This window comes from Eubalaena glacialis, chromosome 13, assembly GCF_028564815.1.
Source record: "Eubalaena glacialis isolate mEubGla1 chromosome 13, mEubGla1.1.hap2.+ XY, whole genome shotgun sequence".
Lineage (NCBI taxonomy): Eukaryota > Metazoa > Chordata > Mammalia > Artiodactyla > Balaenidae > Eubalaena > Eubalaena glacialis.
Genome location: NC_083728.1, coordinates 62,960,713 through 62,985,366, shown reverse-complemented (window position 1 = coordinate 62,985,366; position 24,654 = coordinate 62,960,713). Strand labels below are relative to the sequence as shown.

General features: G+C 47.2%; 2 protein-coding genes across 2 annotated transcripts in view; one reads left to right on the top strand and one right to left on the bottom strand.

Moving 5' to 3' along the window:
- LOC133104537 (uncharacterized) overlaps window positions 1–21,279 on the bottom strand; it is a 173,850-nt gene extending 152,571 nt beyond the window's left edge. The window contains exons 1-4 of the mRNA XM_061210407.1: window positions 21,206–21,279; window positions 21,021–21,104; window positions 17,775–17,916; window positions 15,488–15,654 (exon numbers count right to left, since the gene is read on the bottom strand). Coding sequence (XP_061066390.1) covers window positions 15,488–15,618 — 131 coding nt within the window. The 5' untranslated portion in view covers window positions 15,619–15,654; window positions 17,775–17,916; window positions 21,021–21,104; window positions 21,206–21,279. The remainder of the gene's footprint in view (window positions 1–15,487; window positions 15,655–17,774; window positions 17,917–21,020; window positions 21,105–21,205) is intronic.
- Window positions 21,280–23,296: 2,017 nt separating this feature from the next.
- On the top strand, window positions 23,297–23,553 carry LOC133104540 (NADH dehydrogenase [ubiquinone] 1 alpha subcomplex subunit 1-like). The gene has a single exon (XM_061210410.1). It carries the CDS (start codon window positions 23,297–23,299, stop codon window positions 23,507–23,509), a length of 213 nt encoding a protein of 70 aa, XP_061066393.1. The 3' UTR covers window positions 23,510–23,553.
- Window positions 23,554–24,654: the final 1,101 nt, after the last annotated feature.

Below are 24,654 nucleotides of genomic sequence, written 5' to 3'. Positions count from 1 at the left end.
CAACCCGTACCCTAGGCCATAAAGTAATAGTAAACCTAGACCTATCCCATTACTTAACCCTTACACTAACTTGTAACATAAGCAGTACCCTAACCCTACCCCGAAACCTAACGATAACCCTAACCCATACCCTAAGCGATACCCTAACCGTAACCCTAACTGTAACCTCCTCCCTAATAGTAACCCTAACCCTAAACTTAATCCGTACCCTAAACCTTACCCTAACCCTAACCGTAACTCTAACCCATACCCTAAAATGTACTCTTACCCATACCCTAAGCTGTACCATAACCCTAACCCTAAACCTAACTTTAACCACAACCCTAACCCTAAACCGTACCCTAAACATAATCCGTACCCTAATCCTTACCCTAAACCTAACCCTAATTCTAACTCTAACCCTAAACCATACCCGAAGCCGTACCCCAACACTAAACCTAACACTAACGGAGACCCTAAGCCTGACACTTACTCGTAACCTAAGCCGTACCCTAAACCCAGGCCGAACCCTAACCCTAACCTCAACCCTAGCGCTAACCCTAACCCCTACCCTAACCCTCAGCCATACCCAACCCTAATCCATACTCTAAACCTAACACTAACCCTAAACGTAACTCTAATCCTAAACCTGAACTGTACTCTTAGCCATACCGTAACACATACCCTAAGCTGTACCGTAACCCTAACCCATACCCTAGGGCGTACCCTTCCCCATACCCTAATCGGTTCCCTAACCCTAACCCTAACCCAAAACGAACCCCTACCCTAACCCTAACCCGTACCCTAAAGCGAATCCGTACCCTAATCCTTGCCCTAACCCTAACCCGAATCCTAACCCTAACCCTAACCCATAAACTAAGCAGTACCCCAACCCGTACCTTAAGCCGTACCGTAACCGTAAACCTGGACCTAACCCATTACCTAACCCTTACAGTAACTTGTAACATAAGCCGTACCCTAACCCTAACCCTAAACCTAACCCTAACCCTAAACCTTACCCTAAGCGATGCCCTAACCGTAACATTAACCGTAACCCCACCCTATCATTAACCCGTCCACTAAACTTAATCCATACCGTAAATCTTACTCTACCCCTAACCCTAACTCTAACACATACCCTAAGTCTTACTCTTACTCGTAAGCTAAGCTGTACCCTAAACGTAGCCCGAACGCTAAATCTAACCTTAACCCTAACCGTAACCCTAACCCCTAACCTAAACCTCAGCCATACCCTAACCCTAATCCGTAATCTAAACTTAACACTAACCCTAAACGTAACACTAACCCTAAACCTGACCCGTGCTCTTAGCCGTACCGTAACACGTACCCTAAGCCGTACCCTAACCCTAACCCATACCCTAAGGCGTACCCTTCCCCATACCCTAATCCGTTCCCTACCCCTAACCGTAAACCAAAATGAACCCCTACCCTAACTCTAACCCATACCATAAATCTAATCCGTACCCTAATCCTTGCCCTAACCCTAACCCTAACACTAACGCATACACTAAGACTTACACTTACTCGTAACCTAAGACGTTCCCTAAATCTAGGTTGAACCCTAAACTTAACCTTAATCTTAACCCTAACCCTAACCCCTACCCTAAACCTCAGCAATACTCTAACCCTAATCCGTAATCTAAACATAACACTAACCCTAACCGTAACTCTAACCCTAATCCTAACCTGTACTCTTAGCCGTACCGTAACAGGTACCCTAAGCCGTATCCTAACCCTAACCCATACCCTAAGGTATACTATAACCCATACACTAATCCGTTCCCTAACCCTAACCCTAATCCAAAACGAACACCTACCCTAACCCTAACCCGAACCCTAAACCTAATCTGTACCCTAATCCTTGCCCTAACCCTAACCCGAATCCTAACCCTAACCCTAACCCATAAACTAAGCAGTACCCCAACCCGTACCCTAGGCTGTAAACTAATCGTAAACCTAGACCTAACCCATTACTTAACTCTTACACTAACTTGTAACATAAGCCGCACCCTAACCCTACCCCGAAACCTAACGATAACCCTAACCCATACCCTAAGCGATACCCTAACCGTAACCCTAACTTTAACCCCCTCCCTAATAGTAACCCTAACCCTAAACTTAATCCATACCCTAAACCTTACCCTAACCCTAACCGTAACTCTAACCCATACCCTAAAACGTACTCTTACCCATACCCTAAGCTGTACCATAACCCTAAACCTAAACCTAACTCTAACCATTAACCTAACCCTAAACCGTACCCTAGACATAATCCGTACCCTAATCCTTACCCGAAACCTAACCCTAATTCTAACCCTAACCCTAAACCATACCCGAAGCCGTACCCTAACACTAAACCTAACACTAACGCAGACCCTAAGCCTGACACTTACTCGTAACCTAAGCCGTACCCTAAACCCAGGCCGAACCCTAACCCTAACCTCAACCCTAGCCCTAATCCTAACCCCTACCCTAACCCTCAGCCATACCCTAACCCTATTCCGTACTCTAAACCTAACACTAACCCTAAACATAACTCTAACCCTAAACCTAAACTGTACTCTTAGCCGTACCGTAACACGTACCCTAAGCCGTACCCTAACCCTAACCCATACCCTAGGGCATACCCTTACCCATACCCTAATCCATTCCCTAACCCTAACCCTAACCCAAAACGAACCCCTACCCTAACCATAACCCGTACCCTAAAGCGAATCCGTACCCTAATCCTTGCCCTAACCCTAACCCGAATCCTAACCCTAACCCTAACCCATAAACTAAGCAGTACCCCAACCCGTACCTTAAGCCCTACCGTAACCGTAAACCTGGACCTAACCCATTACCTAACCCTTACAGTAAATTGTAACATAACCCGTACCCTAACCCTAACCCTAAACCTAACCCAAACCCTAAACCTTACCCTAAGCGATACCCTAACCGTAACATTAACCGTAACCCCACCCTTTAATTAACCCGTCCACTAAACTTAATCCATACCGTAAATCTTACTCTACCCCTAACCCTAACTCTAACACATACCCTAAGTCTTACTCTTACTCGTAAGCTAAGCTGTACCCTAAATGTAGCCCGAACGCTAAACCTAACCTTAACCCTAACCGTAACCCTAACCCCTAACATAAACCTCAGCCATACCCTAACCCTAATCCGTAATCTAAACTTAACACTAACCCTAAAAGTAACACTATCCCTAAGCCTAACCCGTGCTCTTAGCCGTACCGTAACACGTACCCTAAGCCGTACCCTAACCCTAAACCATACGCTAAGGCGTACCCTTCCCCATACCCTAATCCGTTCCCTAACCCTAACCCTAAACCAAAATGAACCCCTACCCTAACACTAACCTGTAACTTAAACCTAATCCGTACCTTAATCCTTGCCCTAACCCTAACCCGAATCCTAACCCTAACCCTAACCCATAACCTAAGCCGTACGCCAACCTGTACCTTAAGCTGTACCCTAACCCTAACCCTAACCCAAAACGAACCCCTACCCTACCTCTAACCCATACCATAAATCTAATCCGTACCCTAATCCTTGCCCTAACCCTAACCCGAATCCTAACCCTAACCCTAACCCATAATGTAAGCCATACCCAAACCTGTACCCTAAGCCATACCCTAACCCTAACCTTAATACTAACGCATACACTAAGCCTTACACTTACTCGTAACCTAAGACGTTCCCTAAACCTAGGCTGAACCCTAACCTTAACCTTAACCTTAACCCTAACGCTAACCCTAACCCCTACCGTAACCCTCAGCCATACTCTAACCCTAATCCGTAATCTAAACCTAAAACTAACCCTAACCGTAACTCTAACCCTAATCCTAACCTGTACTCTTAGCTGTACCATAACACGTACCCTAAGCCGTATCCTAACCCTAACCCATACCCTACGGCGTACCCTTACCCATACCCTAATCCGTTCCCTAACCCTAACCCTAACCCAAAACGAACCCCTACCCTAACCCTAACCCGAACCCTAAACCTAATCTGTACCCTAATCCTTGCCCTAACCCTAACCCGAATCCTAACCCTAACCCTAACCCATAAACTAAGCAGTACCCCAACCCGTACCCTAGGCCATAAAGTAATAGTAAACCTAGACCTATCCCATTACTTAACCCTTACACTAACTTGTAACATAAGCAGTACCCTAACCCTACCCCGAAACCTAACGATAACCCTAACCCATACCCTAAGCGATACCCTAACCGTAACCCTAACTGTAACCTCCTCCCTAATAGTAACCCTAACCCTAAACTTAATCCATACCCTAAACCTTACCCTAACCCTAACCGTAACTCTAACCCATACCCTAAAATGTACTCTTACCCATACCCTAAGCTGTACCATAACCCTAACCCTAAACCTAACTTTAACCACAACCTTAACCCTAAACCGTACCCTAAACATAATCCGTACCCTAATCCTTACCCTAAACCTAACCCTAATTCTAACTCTAACCCTAAACCATACCCGAAGCCGTACCCCAACACTAAACCTAACACTAACGGAGACCCTAAGCCTGACACTTACTCGTAACCTAAGCCGTACCCTAAACCCAGGCCGAACCCTAACCCTAACCTCAACCCTAGCCCTAACCCTAACCCCTACCCTAACCCTCAGCCATACCCTAACCCTAATCCATACTCTAAACCTAACACTAACCCTAAACGTAACTCTAATCCTAAACCTAAACTGTACTCTTAGCCATACCGTAACACATACCCTAAGCTGTACCGTAACCCTAACCCATACCCTAGGGCGTACCCTTCCCCATACCCTAATCGGTTCCCTAACCCTAACCCTAACCCAAAACGAACCCCTACCCTAACCCTAACCCGTACCCTAAAGCGAATCCGTACCCTAATCCTTGCCCTAACCCTAACCCGAATCCTAACCCTAACCCTAACCCATAAACTAAGCAGTACCCCAACCCGTACCTTAAGCCGTACCGTAACCGTAAACCTGGACCTAACCCATTACCTAACCCTTACAGTAACTTGTAACATAAGCCGTACCCTAACCCTAACCCTAAACCTAACCCTAACCCTAAACCTTACCCTAAGCGATGCCCTAACCGTAACATTAACCGTAACCCCACCCTATCATTAACCCGTCCACTAAACTTAATCCATACCGTAAATCTTACTCTACCCCTAACCCTAACTCTAACACATACCCTAAGTCTTACTCTTACTCGTAAGCTAAGCTGTACCCTAAACGTAGCCCGAACGCTAAATCTAACCTTAACCCTAACCGTAACCCTAACCCCTAACCTAAACCTCAGCCATACCCTAACCCTAATCCGTAATCTAAACTTAACACTAACCCTAAACGTAACACTAACCCTAAACCTGACCCGTGCTCTTAGCCGTACCGTAACACGTACCCTAAGCCGTACCCTAACCCTACCCATACCCTAAGGCGTACCCTTCCCCATACCCTAATCCGTTCCCTACCCCTAACCGTAAACCAAAATGAACCCCTACCCTAACTCTAACCCATACCATAAATCTAATCCGTACCCTAATCCTTGCCCTAACCCTAACCCTAACACTAACGCATACACTAAGACTTACACTTACTCGTAACCTAAGACGTTCCCTAAATCTAGGTTGAACCCTAAACTTAACCTTAATCTTAACCCTAACCCTAACCCCTACCCTAAACCTCAGCAATACTCTAACCCTAATCCGTAATCTAAACATAACACTAACCCTAACCGTAACTCTAACCCTAATCCTAACCTGTACTCTTAGCCATACCGTAACAGGTACCCTAAGCCGTATCCTAACCCTAACCCATACCCTAAGGTGTACTATAACCCATACACTAATCCGTTCCCTAACCCTAACCCTAATCCAAAACGAACACCTACCCTAACCCTAACCCGAACCCTAAACCTAATCTGTACCCTAATCCTTGCCCTAACCCTAACCCGAATCCTAACCCTAACCCTAACCCATAAACTAAGCAGTACCCCAACCCGTACCCTAGGCTGTAAAGTAATCGTAAACCTAGACCTAACCCATTACTTAACTCTTACACTAACTTGTAACATAAGCCGCACCCTAACCCTACCCCGAAACCTAACGATAACCCTAACCCATACCCTAAGCGATACCCTAACCATAACCCTAACTGTAACCCCCTCCCTAATAGTAACCCTAACCCTAAACTTAATCCATACCCTAAACCTTACCCTAACCCTAACCGTAACTCTAACCCATACCCTAAAACGTACTCTTACCCATACCCTAAGCTGTACCATAACCCTAAACCTAAACCTAACTCTAACCACTAACCTAACCCTAAACCGTACCCTAGACATAATCCGTACCCTAATCCTTACCCGAAACCTAACCCTAATTCTAACCCTAACCCTAAACCATACCCGAAGCCGTACCCTAACACTAAACCTAACACTAACGCAGACCCTAAGCCTGACACTTACTCGTAACCTAAGCCGTACCCTAAACCCAGACCGAACCCTAACCCTAACCTCAACCCTAGCCCTAATCCTAACCCCTACCCTAACCCTCAGCCATACCCTAACCCTATTCCGTACTCTAAACCTAACACTAACCCTAAACATAACTCTAACCCTAAACCTAAACTGTACTCTTAGCCGTACCGTAACACGTACCCTAAGCCGTACCCTAACCCTAACCCATACCCTAGGGCATACCCTTACCCATACCCTAATCCGTTCCCTAACCCTAACCCTAACCCAAAACGAACCCCTACCCTAACCATAACCCGTACCCTAAAGCGAATCCGTACCCTAATCCTTGCCCTAACCCTAACCCGAATCCTAACCCTAACCCTAACCCATAAACTAAGCAGTACCCCAACCCGTACCTTAAGCCCTACCGTAACCGTAAACCTGGACCTAACCCATTACCTAACCCTTACACTAAATTGTAACATAACCCGTACCCTAACCCTAACCCTAAACCTAACCCAAACCCTAAACCTTACCCTAAGCGATACCCTAACCGTAACATTAACCGTAACCCCACCCTTTAATTAACCCGTCCACTAAACTTAATCCATACCGTAAATCTTACTCTACCCCTAACCCTAACTCTAACACATACCCTAAGTCTTACTCTTACTCGTAAGCTAAGCTGTACCCTAAATGTAGCCCGAACGCTAAACCTAACCTTAACCCTAACCGTAACCCTAACCCCTAACATAAACCTCAGCCATACCCTAACCCTAATCCGTAATCTAAACTTAACACTAACCCTAAAAGTAACACTAACCCTAAGCCTAACCCGTGCTCTTAGCCGTACCGTAACACGTACCCTAAGCCGTACCCTAACCCTAACCCATACGCTAAGGCGTACCCTTCCCCATACCCTAATCCGTTCCCTAACCCTAACCCTAAACCAAAATGAACCCCTACCCTAACACTAACCTGTAACCTAAACCTAATCCGTACCTTAATCCTTGCCCTAACCCTAACCCAAATCCTAACCCTAACCCTAACCCATAACCTAAGCCGTACGCCAACCTGTACCTTAAGCTGTACCCTAACCCTAACCCTAACCCAAAACGAACCCCTACCCTAACTCTAACCCATACCATAAATCTAATCCGTACCCTAATCCTTGCCCTAACCCTAACCCAAATCCTAACCCTAACCCTAACCCATAATGTAAGCCATACCCAAACCTGTACCCTAAGCCATACCCTAACCCTAACCTTAATACTAACGCATACACTAAGCCTTACACTTACTCGTAACTTAAGACGTTCCCTAAAACTGGGCTGAACCCTAACCTTAACCCTAACGCTAACCCTAACCTCTACCGTAACCCTCAGCCATACTCTAACCCTAATCCGTAATCTAAACCTAACACTAACCCTAACCGTAACTCTAACCCTAATCGTAACCTGTACTCTTAGATGTACCGTAACATGTACCCTAAGCCGTATCTTAACCCTAACCCATACCCTAAGGTGTACCCTTACCCATAACCTAATCCGTTCCCTAACCCTAACCCTAACCCAAAACGAACCCCTACCCTAACCCTAACCCGAACCCTAAACCTACTCTGTACCCTAATCCTTGCCCTAACCCTAACCCGAATCCTAACCCTAACCCTAACCCATAAACTAAGCAGTACCCCAACCCGTACCCTAGGACGTAAAGTAACCGTAAACCTAGACCTAACCCATTACCTAACCCTTACACTAACTTGAAACATAAGCCGTACCCTAACCCTAACCCTAAACCTAACCGTAACACTAAACCTTACCCTAAGCGATGCCCTAAGCGTAACATTAACCGTAACCCCACCCTATCAGTAACCCGTCCACTAAACTTAATCCATACCATAAATCTTACTCTACCCCTAACCCTAACTCTAACACATACCCTAAGTCTTACACTTACTCGTAAGCTAAGCTGTACCCTAAACGTAGCCCGAACGCTAAACCTAACTTTAACCCTAACCGTAACCCTAACCCCTAACCTAAACCTCAGCCATACACTGACCCTAATCCGTAATCTAAACTTAACACTAACCCTAAACGTAACACTAACCCTAATCCTAACCTGTGCTCTTAGCCGTACAGTAACACGTACCCTAAGCCGTACCCTAACCCTAACCCATACCCTAAGGCGTACCCTTCCCCATACCCTAATCCGTTCCCTAACCCTAACCCTAAACCAAAATGAACCCCTACCCTAATACTAACCCGTACCTTAAACCTAATCCATACCTTAATCCTTGCCTTAACCCTAACCCGAATCCTAACCCTAGCCCTAACCCATAACCTAAGCCGTACGCCAACCTGTACTTTAAGCTGTACCCTAACCCTAAACCTAACTCAAAACCAACCCCTACCCTAACTCTAAACCATACCATAAATCTAATCCGTACCCTAATCCTTGCCCTAACCCTAACCGGAATCCTAACCCTAACCCTAACCCATAACGTAAACCGTACCCAAACCTGTACCCTAAGCCGTACCCTAACCCTAACCCTAACACTAACGCATACACTAAGCCTTACAGTTACTCGTAACTTAAGACGTTCACTAACTCTAGGCTGAAACCTAACCTTAACCTTAACCCTAACCCTAACCCTAACCCCTAACCTAACCCTCAGCCATACTATAACCCTAATCCGTAATCTAAACCTAACACTAACCCTAACCGTAACTGTAACCCTAACGCTAACCTGTACTCTTAGCCGTACCGTAACACGTACCCTTAGCCGTATCCTAACCCTAAACCATGCCCTAAGGCGTACCTTCCCCATACCCTAATCCGTTCCCTAACCCTAACCCTAAACCAAAATGAACCCCTACCCTAACACTAACCCGTACCTTAAACCTAATCCGTACCTTAATCCTTGCCCTAACCCTAACCCGAATCCTAACCCTAACCCTAACCCATAACCTAAGCCATACGCCAACCTGTACCTTAAGCTGTACCCTAACCCTAACCCTAACCCAAAACGAACCCCTACCCTAACTCTAACCCATACCATAAATCTAATCCGTACCCTAATCCTTGCCCTAACCCTAACCCTAACACTAACGCATACACTAAGCCTTACACTTACTCGTAACCTAAGACGTTCCCTAAACCTAGGCTGAACCCTAAACTTAACCTTAATCTTAACCCTAACCCTAACCCCTACCCTAACCCTCAGCAATACTCTAACCCTAATCCGTAATCTAAACATAACACTAACCCTAACCGTAACTCTAACCCTAATCCTAACCTGTACTCTTAGCCGTACCGTGACACGTACCCTAAGCCGTATCCTAACCCTAACCCATACCCTAAGGTGTACTATAACCAATACCCTAATCCGTTCCCTAACCCTAACCCTAATCCAAAACGAACCCCTACCCTAACCCTAACCCGAACCCTAAACCTAATCTGTACCCTAATCCTTGCCCTAACCCTAACCCGAATCCTAACCCTAACCCTAACCCATAAACTAAGCAGTACCCCAACCCGTACCCTAGGCTGTAAAGTAATCGTAAACCTAGACCTAACCCATTACTTAACTCTTACACTAACTTGTAACATAAGCCGCACCCTAACCCTACCCCGAAACCTAACGATAACCCTAACCCATACTCTCAGCGATACCCTAACCGTAACCCTAACTGTAACCCCCTCCCTAATAGTAACCCTAACCCTAAACTTAATCCGTACCCTAAACCTTACCCTAACCCTAACCGTAACTCTAACCCATACCCTAAAACGTACTCTTACCCATACCCTAAGCTGTACCATAACCCTAAACCTAAACCTAACTCTAACCACTAACCTAACCCTAAACCGTACCCTAGACATAATCCGTACCCTAATCCTTACCCTAAACCTAACCCTAATTCTAACCCTAACCCTAAACCATACCCGAAGCCGTACCCTAACACTAAACCTAACACTAACGCAGACCCTAAGCCTGACACTTACTCGTAACCTAAGCCGTACCCTAAACCCAGGCCGAACCCTAACCCTAACCTCAACCCTAGCCCTAATCCTAACCCCTACCCTAACCCTCAGCCATACCCTAACCCTATTCCGTACTCTAAACCTAACACTAACCCTAAACGTAACTCTAACCCTAAACCTAAACTGTACTCTTAGCCGTACCGTAACACGTACCCTAAGCCGTACCCTAACCCTAACCCATACCCTAGGGCGTACCCTTACCCATACCCTAATCCGTTCCCTAACCCTAACCCTAACCCAAAACGAACCCCTACCCTAACCGTAACCCGTACCCTAAAGCGAATCCGTACCCTAATCCTTGCCCTAACCCTAACCCGAATCCTAACCCTAACCCTAACCCATAACGTAAGCCATACCCAAACCTGTACCCTAAGCCGTACCCTAACCCTAACCCTAACACTAATGCATACACTAAGCCTTACACTTACTCGTAACCTAAGACGTTCCCTAAACCTAGGCTGAACCCTAACCTTAACCTTAACCTTAACCCTAACGCTAACCCTAACCCCTACCGTAACCCTCAGCCATACTCTAACCCTAATCCGTAATCTAAACCTAACACTAACCCTAACCGTAACTCTAACCCTAATCCTAACCTGTACTCTTAGCTGTACCGTAACACGTACCCTAAGCCGTATCCTAACCTTAACCCATACCCTAAGGTGTACCCTTACCCATACCCTAATCCGTTCCCTAACCCTAACCCAAAACGAACCCCTACCCTAACCCCAACCCGTACCCTAAAGCGAATCCGTACCCTAATCCTTGCCCTAACCCTAACCCGAATCCTAAACCTAACCCTAACCCATAAACTAAGCAGTACCCCAACCCGTACCTTAAGCCATACCGTAACCGTAAACCTGGGCCTAGCCCATTACCTAACCCTTACACTAACTTGTAACATAAGCCGTACCCTAACCCTAAACCTAACCCTAACCCTAAACCTTACCCTAAGCGATGCCCTAACCGTAACATTAACCGTAACCCCACTCTATCAGTAACCCGTGCACTAAACTTAATCCATACCGTAAATCTTACTCTACCCCTAACCCTAACTCTAACACATACCCTAAGTCTTACTCTTACTCGTAAGCTAAGCTGTACCCTAAACGTAGCCCGAACGCTAAACCTAACCTTAACCCTAACCGTAACCCTAACCCCTAACCTAAACCTCAGCCATACCCTAACCCTAATCCGTAATCTAAACTTAACACTAACCCTAAACGTAACACTAACCCTAAACCTAACCCGTGCTCTTAGCCGTACCGTAACACGTACCCTAAGCCGTACCCTAACCCTAACCCATACGCTAAGGCGTACCCTTCCCCATACCCGAATCCGTTCCCTAACCCTAACCCTAAACCAAAATGAACCCCTACCCTAACACTAACCTGTAGCTTAAACCTAATCCGTACCTTAATCCTTGCCCTAACCCTAACCCGAATCCTAACCCTAACCCTAACCCATAACCTAAGCCGTACGCCAACCTGTACCTTAAGCTGTACCCTAACGGTAACCCTAACGCAAAACGAACCCCTACCCTAACTCTAACCCATACCATAAATCTAATCCGTACCCTAATCCTTGCCCTAACCCTAACCCGAATCCTAACCCTAACCCTAACCCATAATGTAAGCCATACCCAAACCTGTACCCAAAGCCGTACCCTAACCCTAACCCTAACACTAACGCATACACTAAGCCTTACACTTACTCGTAACCTAAGACGTTCCCTAAACCTTGGCTGAACCCTAACCTTAACCTTAACCTTAACCCTAACGCTAAAGCTAACCCCTACCCTAAGCCTCAGCCATACTCTAACCCTAATCCGTAATCTAAATCTAACACTAACCCTAACCGTAACTCTAACCCTAATCCTAACCTGTACTCTTAGCCCTACCGTAACACGTACCCTAAGCCGTATCCTACCCCTAACCCATACCCTAAGGTGTACCCTTCCCCATACCCTAATCCGTTCCCTAACCCTAAATCTAACCCAAAACGAACCCCTACCCTAACCCTAACCCGAACCCTAAACCTAATCTGTACCCTAATCCTTGCCCTAACCCTAACCCGAATCCTAACCCTAAGCCTAACCCGAATCCTAACCCTAAGCCTAACCCGAATCCTAACCCTAACCCTAACCCATAAACGAAACAGTACCCCAAACCGTACCCTAGGCCGTAAAGTAACCGTAAACCTAGACCTAACCCATTACCTAACCCTTACACTAACTTGTAATATAAGCCGTACCCTAATCCTACCCCTAAACCTAACGATAACCCTAACCCATACTCTAAGCGATACCCTAACCATAACCCTAACTGTAACCCCCTCCCTCATAGTAACCCAAAACCTAAACTTAATCCGTACCCTAAACCTTACCCTAACCCTAACCGTAACTCTAACCCATAACCTAAGACATACCCTTACCCATATCCTAAGCTATACCATAACCCTAACCCTAAACCTAACTCTAACAACTACCCTAACCCTAAACCGTACCCTAAACATAATCCGTACCCTAATCCTTACCCTAAACCTAACCCTAATTCTAACCCTAACCCTAAACCATACCCGAAGCCGTACCCTAACACTAAACCTAACACTAACGCAGACCCTAAGCCTGACACTTACTCGTAACCTAAGCCGTACCCTAAACCCAGGCCGAACCCTAACCCTAACCTCAACCCTAACCCTAACCCCTACCCTAACCCTCAGCCATACCCTAACCCTAATCCGTACTCTAAACCTAACACTAACCCTAACCGTAACTCTAACCCTAAACCTAAACTGTACTCTTGGCCGTACCGTAACACGTACCCTAAGCCGTACCCTAACCCTAACCCATACCCTAGGGCGTACCCTTACCCATACCCTAATCCGTTCCCTAACCCTAACCCTAACCCAAAACGAACCCCTACCCTAACCCTAACCCATACCCTAAAGCGAATCCGTACCCTAATCCTTGCCCTAACCCTAACCCGAATCCTAACCCTAACCCTAACCCATAAACTAAGCAGTACCCCAACCCGTACCTTAAGCCGTACCGTAACCGTAAACCTGGACCTAACCCATTACCTAACCCTTACACTAACTTGTAACATAAGCCGTACCCTAACCCTAACCCTAAACCTAACCCTAAACCTTACCCTAAGCGATACCCTAACCGTAACATTAACCGTAACCCCACTCTATCAGTAACCCGTCCACTACACTTAATCCATACCGTAAATCTTACTCTACCCCTAACCCTAACTCTAACACATACCCTAAGTCTTACACTTACTCGTATGCTAAGCTGTACCCTAAACCTAACCCGAACGCTACACCTAACCTTAACCCTAACCGTAACCCTAACCCCTAACCTAAACCTCAGCCAGACCCTAACCCTAATCCGTAATCTAAACTTAACACTAACCCTAAACGTAACACTAACCCTAATCCTAACCTGTGCTCTTAGCCGTACCGTAACACGTACCCTAAGCCGTACCCTAACCCTAACCCAAGGACCTACTGTATAGCACAGGGAACTATATTCAATATCCGGTAAATAAACCATAATGGAAAAGAAAAAAAAAAAAAGGCCAGGTGGAAATATCATAAAACCGGCAGAAAAGGTCTGTTTGATTCGGCTGTGATGCTGCAGCCTCCAGAGCAGCCCCCATCGGATGAGCACCTACACTGCAGGCACTCGGCTCACAAGAACTCATTTACCCTTTACAGTGGTTACGAAAGTGGCAGTGTCACTCTATTTTATTTATTTTTTATTTAAAAATTTTTTTGGCTGCGCCACACGGCTTACAGGATTTTGGTTCCCGACCAAGGATGGGACCCACGCCCCCTGTAGTGGATGCGCGGTGTCTTAACCACGAGACCACCAGGGAAGTCCCAGTGTCACTCTGTCTTACAGATGTGGAGGCTGGGGCTCAGAGGTTACGTGAGCTGACCAAGGTCACACAGCTGTGGGTGTGGCTGAGGCGGGATTCACACCCAGGCTACTCAAACCCTGCACTTCTGCCCTCCTCACCGCACTGTTGAGCCTTAAGCTTGGAAGTGAGGACAAGGATACTGTGTCCCTCACCACCTGGTGGCCAGAAAGTCACTGGGACAGGCTTTGGTAAGAGCATGGGTGCCAGGAGAGTTGGGCTGGAGGCAGGGGGTGTCCTGGGCCAGAGTCCTCCACGTCCCCCGACTGTCTGACCCTGGGGCAACTCGCTTATCTGTTCTGAGCCTCAGTTTCCTGAATCCAGGAATCCAAACTGGGACACGAGGGAAAGGGGAGTTATGAACTGCACCAGAACAAGCAAATACAACAGAGTGATCGGAGCTGGGGAAGGTGGCCAGGGAGGGAAGAACGTTCTAGGCAGAGCGAAAAGCAAGAGCAAAGGTGCTCAGAGAGGAAGGTACATGCAGTGTGTGAGGGGCGGAAAGGAGCAGACAGTGGCCGCTGAGCAGCGAGGGCGGGAGAGAGAAGTGTGGACACACGGGCAGGGGCTGGGTGGGGCTGGGCCTCGCAGGCCAAGGTGAGGGCTCTGATTTCCTTCTAAGAGCAAGGGAAGCCACTGGAGGGTCTAAATCAGGGCGGTGGTGTGATTTGCATTTTTCACAGGACCCCCTGGGCTGCTGGGGAGAGGAGTGAGGGAGTGTGTGCAGGAGAAAAAGCAGGGAGCCCTGGTGGGTGGAGTCAGCCGGGGGTAGGGGCAGTGGGCTGGGGGAGTCCCTGGGCCCCGACTCCCCCACTGGCCCGTGGGCTCCCCCAGGGCAGAGCTCGACTCATTCCCTCTGCGTTCCCGGCATCACGTCCAGGTCTGGCACAGAACAGGTGCTCGGGAAAGCACAGGGGTCTGCTCAGTGAAACAAGGGCACTTAAGAAGTGGTGTGAGGATAAACTAAACGATCCAGTCTTCCCAATCCTTTCTGTGAGAAAGCAGGAAACACAGTGGGCTCCCTGGGGTGCAGGGACCTTACCGGGCTGCCCCACGCCACTCAGCCGCACCATGAGGTGTCTCTGGTTCGGGGTGTGGAGGTGGACGTCTGACAGCACGGTGTCGCTTTTGAAGGTGATCTCGTCCATGGCGGGGGCGGGAGACGGCAACCATGGCCTGGGCTCCCCACCAACCGTGGGACAGCAGCACCTGAGAGGCGAGAGCAAGTCCTCAGGACAGCAGGTCCCAGAGAGGAACAGTGTAAACGACCCCAGCCAGGCGGCAGAGAGCTCCCTTTTCAATCCTCTCTTAATTCTTCCTGAAGGAGAAAGTCTCAGAGCCTTGGCAAGGGAACAGAATCCAACTAGAACTGTTATTTTGTTTTGCACTGTGTTCATTTTCATAGTAATCGTTTACTTATGGCAAGAGATCTACATTTCCATTTATACTGATAAAGTTTTCCTTCCCTTTTTTATTTTTTCCATTTTTTTATTATGAAAATTTTCCAATAGCAAGTTGAGGGCATAGCATAATAAACAGCCATATACCCACTGCTTAGATTCCATGATCATTAATGCTTTTTCACATGATCAATCAATCCATCTATCTCGGTTTTTCTCCCCTGAACTGAGCACCTTCTAGACATCACACCATTTAACCCCTAAATAATTCTTCAGCGTCTGTCTCCTAAGAACATGCTCCTACATAACCATAAGACCATTAGCAGACCTAAAACAATTAACGATTCCCTTATACCATTTAAAACCCAGTTCATGGTCAATTTTCTCCATTTGACACCCAAACGTCTTTTGCAGCTAGTTTTTCCTAAACCAGTATTCAATCACAATTTATGCTTTGCATTTAGAAGTTGTTTTCCCTATAACCTTTTTCTTCTAGAAGTTGGCCCCAGCTGCCCATATATCATTTGTTTTTAAACCAAAAAAAAAAAAAGTGAGTGGATTTAAAGGAAAAGCAACTAAGGGAATCACTGTACAGGTGATATACAGATATGGAAAAATAATGAAGGCGACACAGCAATAACTAAAATTTGGAAAACCATGCTGGAGGCAAGGTGGTCAAAAACAGGAAGGCTTTCCCTCCATCCAAATGTTCCACCTCATCAAAAAGCATTAAACAGCAGCAGCTGCCTGCAGACAGAGACTTGAGCTGTGATGCTGGGCAGAGCATGTATAAACCCAGTCTCCTACCTCCTTGCTACATGACCTTGAGAAAATGACTCCACCTCTCTGGACCCGTTTCTTCAGCTACATTCTCACCTTGCAGGGTTGGCGGTAGGTGGGGGTGTGGGGGGAGATATGTGGGGGGAGGGTGTTAAGTGCTGAGCAGAGTCCTTGGTCCGCAGCAATTGTTAATAAATCCTTGGTTTCAGATGTTTGACCCAAACCTGCCCACAATCCCTGACCTCCTACAGGAACTGTTCCTACCTGGGTAGGTGTGTGCACTACGTGTGTGCCCCACCCATGTCATGAGACCTCTCGGGCCTCCATTTCTTCAACTGGAAAATGGGATCGTCATAACCCAGGCTGTCCACAATCTGAGTCCACATAACTGGAGTGCCTACATTTAAGTACTCTCCATGGGGAAGCAAAAGTTGTCCCAACACAAACATTTTTATAAAAGAGTCGCCCCTTGCTGGCTGGCTTTCCTATCTAACGCTATAAGGCAGCACAAAGCAAGTGGGTTGTGAAGTGAAGCTGTGAATCTGGCAAATGGATGCAGGATTTCATGGTGTCAATGAAAGCAATAGAGAAGAAATGCTCGACCCTCAGGCAAAAGTCCTCAACCAATGAGGACTGGAAAAATTAGGATGGATCCAGGAAGAGGATCCAGTCTAAGTACAGCTTAGACCTACCATGACCAATCGTTTTAAAGACAGATCTGGCTCTCCTGGGACTGAAAAAGGTCCTGGGGGAAAATATTGCAACCGCGTACCAAATACTCTTAAATACAGAGAAAAGCCAAACCCGTATTCTTAATTTCTAGTTGAAATTTCAATTTTAAAATCCAACCTGCACAGGTGTCCCAGGAAACGCACTCTACAATGGAGTACTAGGTTAAGTGGATTCCCTTTAAGGGGCTTTTCCTAGAACCAGATCTCTGGGAATGCAGAGGCACTTGGTACCTGTCTCAGGGTCTGTGTGAGGATTAAATGAGACAATGATCACTTTCAGGGTTCAGGACATAGTAAGTGCTCAATAAATGCCAATAGGAAATATTATCATTATAGTGTTGATAAGAATAATTATTAAATGATGTGCTGCAAGATGGAATAAGGCAATAGTTTCTCTATTTAGGAATAGCTGACTCACAGTCTCTGTCTGGGAATGCTGGGGCTGGATGGGCTTCAGTCCCCTCTTCTCACTGGGGAGGAGGGAAAGGACACCCCGACTGCAGATGGGACCTCTGCTTCCTCCTTTGGGCAGCTGACAAGTGTCCTTGGCTCCTCTAAGGCTGTGGGGGCCAGACGCAGACGCTGTCATCCTAACCCTGTCAGGAGTGCCCACTAAAAGCAGTTTGCTGGGATCTGGGGGTTGAAATGCCTCCCCGCCTCCCAGGCTTTCTCTCTGCCAGGTGTCATAAGGTCATCAACAATCAGGAAGTAGGCGCGATTCTGGAACCGAGGTCCGGGTCTGTGGGGCAAAGACTTGGCCCTGGCCGCGGCGCGGAGCCGTAGTCAGGGGCTCCAGGGTCCTCGGCCCTCGGGGCTCTTCGTTCTCTCTGTCTTGCCGCCTCCCTGGACTCCAACTGGCGAGCTAAGCATTGCCCTCTCAAACTGCAGTCACAGCTCGGGCATCACCCTCCCTTTCTAATCCAAAACCGAGGGGGCTGCGTGGACCCCGAACGGAAACCCAGAGGAAGGCATGGACTCCTCCCAACACCCTAGCTTCGAAGGGGAAACTAAGGCTGAGTGGGGACTTAGGTTTCAGGCCCGTGGGAGTCCGCACTTCAAGGCCAGGCTCGGTGCCAGGAGGCTCCCTGCACCCTTCCGCGTGCCGCCGCCTCTCCCACGGGCTTACCCACCGCCGGCCGCTGCCTGAAGTCCCAACCGAGCCCCTCACCACGGTGCGCAAGCCGCCGCCATTGCAGGCAGCCTGCGCAGGCGCGGCCCCACCCCGTACGCGTGCGTCCCTCCTAGTCGCCCGTGACCACGCCTACCTGCCGAATCGCGCATGCGTGCCAGCCTCGCTGGCAGCCTGGTGCAGCCCTGAGGAGGTGAGTTTCGCACCTGCACAGGTTTGCTCGCACCTGCACAGGTTTGCTCGCACCTGCACAGGTTTGCTCTCACCTGCCCGGGTTTGATGGGGTGGCCGGCCTGGGTGGGACGGGTCTGCGAGAGGGGGGCCGTTAGGTCGCCCCAGGTCACCCAGCTAAGTGGCAAGGCTTGGATTCGAACCCGGGTAATAGGGCTCTAGAGCCTGTGCTGTTAACCAGCACACTAGCTATATATTAATTATCGTTATCCTTGCTCTTAGTACTCATTAACATAATAGCTGGTCCTCGTTTCATTCATTCATCCACTCGTCAAGTCTCCAACACCAGGCGAATGAAGAACCGCAGGTTAATTAGCGTCTAACAGGAAATGAAATCTGATACAACTGTTGCACTTCAAGTAAGCGTCCAAGCACATAGGACCACAGATGTAAAATGTGCACACATTTACATGCACATACGGAGGGTCAACATCAGTTTCATGGATAAAACATGAGGGGGTGGTTAATAGGGTGACCAAGCAACATAAATAAGTGTTTTTAAAGGAAATAGATTGTTTCCTGAACTCCCCAGGACAGTGCAGGGGGAGCCGGCTGGGCATCTTGGGACCCCGTTCTAGTCTTGGTTGGGTTGTTCCCAGGGGATGTCTGGGTGCTAGGAGGGCACCGAGGAAGGTGGTGTAGACACCTCTGGGTTTTTTGTCTAAAAGCTTGTGAGAATAAAGCAGGCAGAGCCATCTTTTAAAAACAAAAGTCAGATTACGTCCTTCCTCTGTTCAAACCCTCGGAGGCCCTCACCTTGGACAGAAAGAATTCAGTATTCTCACAGTCATCCCCTCCCCATCTCATACCCGACTCTGCTCCCTCCTATTCACCCGGGAGGCTTCTCTCCAGGACACCCACCTGCCTTGTTCCATTCCCTCACCTCCTTCTGGCCTGTGCTCAGGCATCATCCTCTTCTCAGTGAGATCTTCCCAGACCATCCTATTTAAAATAACCACTTCTCGGGGAATTCCCTGGTGGTCTAGTGGTTTGGACTCTGCGCTTCCACTGCTGGGGGCCCAGGTTCGATCCCTGGTCAGGGAACGAAGATCCCGCAATCCCCACGCCCTGGCAAAAAAAAAAAAAAAAAAAAAAGCCACCTCTCCCCACCGAGGCACTCCCTGGTGCATAGGAGCTGCTCAAAAAGTTCAATTTGTCGAATGAAAGAAGAAAGAGGAATGTGTGCTCACGGGGCGTGCAGAGAGGGTGGACAAAAGCAGACGTGATGTCACTGCCCATCTTTGGGCTGCCCGGATGTGTTAGGGAGCTGGACAGAGAGCTGCTGGGGGTCTGGGCAGCTCCTCACTGAGATGTTGAGGTAATTCACGTCATCCCAGGCTGCCTATCATCCTCAGCGTCAAGTTCGAACTCTCCACTTGGACCCTGTTAACCTTTCCTCCCTGAGGCATGGACAGTATCCATTCTCCTCTCCTCCTGTAGTTGTATAATATTTTTGCTGGGCACACACCTCCCTCAAATTAAAAACTATTTCCCAGCCTTCCTTGCAATAGCAAGGACATGGGGTTAAACTAAAGGGATTAAGCCAATGGGATGTAAGGGGAAGTGTTACGGAGCAGTTTCTGGGACCCTCCCTTAAGCAGGAAACTGGGGAGTCTTTGGTTCCTGATACTTTGTCCCTTCCATCATTCATGGGGCCCCAAACAGATGTGCTATGAGGGCCCTACACTAAGTTATGGCAGAGTGGCAAACCTACTTGGGGGTCACCTCCTCCAGGAAGCCTTCCCTGATTCCCCCTCCTCCAGCTCACGACAATGAGTCTCTGGGCCCCCCAGTCCTCTCTACTGTCTCCATCAGAGCACCTGTGACTCCCCCACCAGGTTGTGAGTGCCTTGGAGGCAGGAGCAGCTGCTGGTTCCCATCAGCAACTTAGGCTGGATTTCTCCATATCCACAAAGGAAAAGAGAATAATGCTTGTAAAGCAGTTAGCATCATCTTTGGCATGCTGTGAGCACTCAAGAAATGACAAGAGCACCTATAAACTATTACAGTCGACCCTTGAACAACATGGGTTTGAATTGCGCATCATGGGTCAATTTATAGGAGGATTTTTTCCACTAAATAGGTACTATGGTACTATACAATCTGCGGTTTGTTGAATCTGCAGGCTGTAAAGTTATATTTGGATTTTCTTTTTCAAATTATTTTCCCATTTAGGTTATTATAGAATATTGAGCAGAGTTCCCTGTGCTATACAGTAGGTCCTACATTTGGATTTTCAATTCTGCAGACGGTCAGTGCCCCTAACCCCTGCGTTGTTCACAGGTCAACTATATTATGGCTTACACTAGTTCATTCAGGTGGTAAACGCCCCAGACATGTTGGAGGGGGCGGGCAGGTGGAGACCATTGTTCACCATTCGGCCAGGCCCTGCAAATGTGAATGATGGAACTGTATTAAGGTTCTTATGGCTGCTGTAACAAATTACCACAAGTTTGGTGGCTTAAAACAAAATGAATTAATTTTCTCACAGTCCTGGAGGCCAGAAGTTCAAAATCAAGGTGTCATCAGGGCTGGGTTCTCTCCAAAGGCGCTCAGGAAGGATCCTTCTGTATTAGCTTGAGCTGCTGTAACAAAATATCATAGATTGAGTGGCTTAAACAACTGAAATTTATTTTCTTACAGTTCTGGAGGCTGGAAGTCCGACATCAAGGTGCCAGAATGGCCAGGTTGTGGTGAGGGGATGGCCCCTTGGGTTGCAGACAGCCACCTCCTCACTGTGTCCTCACACGGCCTCTTCTCTGAGTACATGAATAGAGAGGGAGCAAGCTCTCTAGTGTCTCTTATAAGGACACTAATCCTACCAGATCAGGGTCCCGTCCTTATGACCTCATTTAACCTTAATGACTTTCTTAGAGGCCCCATCTCCAAATACAGCCACACTAGGGGTTAGGGCTTCCATATATGAATTTGGGGGGACACATGCAGCCTGTAATACCTTTCTTGCCTTTCTCCTAGCTTCTGGTGACTCCCGGTGACCCCTAACTTGTAGATGAGTCACTCCAGTGACACATTTGCCTCCATCTTCACATGGCCATCTTCCCTCTGTGTCTATGTCCAAATCGCCTTCTCTTCTAAGGACACCAGTCATTGGATTAGGGCCCACCTAAACCAGTATGACCTCATCTTCACTTATTTACCCTGCAAAGACCCTATTTCCAAATAAGGTCACATTCACAGGTTTGGGACTTGAACACATCTTTTGGGGGAACATAATTTGACCCATAATAGAAAATATCTTCGAAGGGATGCTCCAGACCTAGTTTTTCAGCCCCCAGCTGTGTGAGTCACCTCAGCTTTGGGGGTCCTCCTGGCTGAGACTCCCAGACATCGTAGTGCAGAGACAAGCCAGCCCCGCTGTGCTCCGTCCGAATTCCTGGCCCACAGAATCCATGAACATAACAAGAGTGTTATTATGGTCTATGCCACTAAATTTGGGGGTAGTTTGCAACACAGCAGTAGATGCTCAGAATAAGGGGGAAGGAAAGCTGCCCTTCTTCACAGAGCTTTTCAGATTAGGGGGAGAGGGCCCCCCGCGTTCCTGAGTCACAGTTACATACACAACCACCCCTGAGGCTCAGACAGGTGAGGTGCTTTGCTCAAGATGCCAGCTGCTGAGTGGTAGAGCTGGGATGCAGACTCAGGTCTCTGAAATGTCCCAGCGTTGGATGGGGCCTTAGAGTGAAAAGCCGTTTCTAGCATCCCAGGCACATCTTTTCCTTTGAGAGTCTCCCCCCAGGCTTGGCGATGCAAGGGTTACTGCGCTAAGTCCCATATGCTGGAGTGTACGTCACCCCCACTGCCTGGGCTAATGACAAATCATGTATGCAACAGAGGAAAGCGGATGGCCTGCCAGATGTGTGATAGGAAACCAGCTTGCAGGAAATTGCTATCAGGTGATCATTATTAGCCCGGGTATTCAGAGCAGACCCGTTTCCAAAGGTCATGCGTTTACTAAATGCTTGATGCGTTTTCCCAATCGGCCCTGGAAGATTTTGTTCTCCTGGAGAGAAAGCTCTTCCCCTGGATCTGCTGAGAGCAGGTGATTATAATTCTACACCTCCCCCACCCCCGCATCTCACCAGCCTCTAACAGCAGCTGCTACAAATGCACAGTGATTGCCTTTCTGGTTCCTGGTACTGCATAGAGAGAAACCAAGCTGACCCTCGCGTGCAATGGAGGTGGGTTCAAATCCCAGCTCGGCCACTCAATAATCATAATCACTCATTTGATGCGTGATTATGGAGAGCTTTTCACATGCTAGGTACTCGGGCAAGTTACTTTACTTTTTTGAAACTTAATTTTCTAATTTCTCGAGTACTGATAATAATACCTACCTTGAAGCGTTGTTGTGAGAATGAGTGAAATAGAATGTGGAAAGTTCCAGGCACGACTTTCCTGCACTTCTTGAGCTGATCTGAGCATATCTCTTGCATTTTAAAGAACGCACCAATTTCACTAATTTTACCAAGTCATATTGTTAGATTTAAAAAAAGCCAGTTAAGCCAGGTCACCTTCAAGGGGCCTGGAAGGAAGTGTTTGGCCTTTGTGACGGTGTCACGATGTGGTTCGAGATTCTCCCCGGGGTTGCTGTCGTGGCCGCATGCTTGTTCATCCTGGGAATGGCCACTGCACACATCCACAGGTTCACTAACGGGGGCAAGGAAAAAAGGGTTGCCCATTATTCATATCAGTGGAACTTGGTGGAAAGAGATAGGCGCATCTCTGGAGTTGATCGTTACTATGTGCCAAAGGGTTTGGAGAACATTGATTAAGGAAGCATTTTCCTGATTGATGAAAAATAACTCAGTTATGCTCATCTACCGCTGCTAGAAGGTTATGCAGTGTATCGTGTAGCATGCAGTGTATTTTGTACTGTGTAATAAAAATAAAACAAAAAAGTAAAATAAATAAATAAATAAATAATTTAAAAAGCCAGTTACATAAATCTGGAGCTTGGGATGAACACACACACACAACTATATGTAAGACAGATAACCAACAAGGACCTACTGTATAGCACAGGGAACTCTACTCAATATTCTGTGATAACCTATATGAGAAAAGAATCTAAAAAAGAATGAATATATGTATATGTATAACTGAATCACTTGGCTGTACACCTGAAACGAACACAACATTGTAAATCAACTATACTCCAGTAAAATTAAAATAAAATTTAAAAAGCCAGTTACGATGCCATACATACCGTATAATATTAGTTAAGTAACAGAAAACACAAAAAATTATATGTTTTCTCAGGATATGTGCACATTATGTAAATACACAGAAAAAATCTGGAAAGATGCCTTCTCAGGATAGGGGCTGGGATGAAGATAGGTTTTTTTTTTAAAAACCTCATGCACCTTTTCTTTTTTTTTTTTTAATTTTATTTATTTATTTATTTATGACTGTGTTGGGTCTTCGTTTCTGTGCGAGGGCTTTCTCTAGTTGCGGCAAGCGGGGGCCACTCTTCATCGCAGTGTGCGGGCCTCTCACTATCGCGGCCTCTCCTGTTGCGGAGAACAGGCTCCAGACGCGCAGGCTCAGTAATGGTGGCTCACGGACCCAGCTGCTCCGCGGCATGTGGGATCTTCCCAGATCAGGGCTCAAACCCGTGTCCCCTGCATTAGCAGGCAGATTCTCAACCACTGCGCCACCAGGGAAGCCCTGAAGATAGGTTTGAGAGGACTTTGTTTTAATTTTTAAAGGGCTGCAACATATATCACTTCTATGGTTAGAAATTTATTTAAAAATGAAAGTGCACAGGGGCTTACACTGGTCAAATGTGGGACAATATGAGCCTTTAAATGAATATTTATTGGCAAGAATAAAACATGACACATTGAATAAAAGCAATCTATGTAAACAGGTACTCAAAACAAATGTGTCTTAGTCCATTGAAACTGCTATACAGCAT

What these genes read in the sequence shown, in the direction of transcription:
- LOC133104540 (XM_061210410.1), top strand. Translation starts at nt 23,297, where the DNA reads ATGTGGTTCGAGATTCTCCCCGGGGTTGCTGTCGTGGCCGCATGCTTG.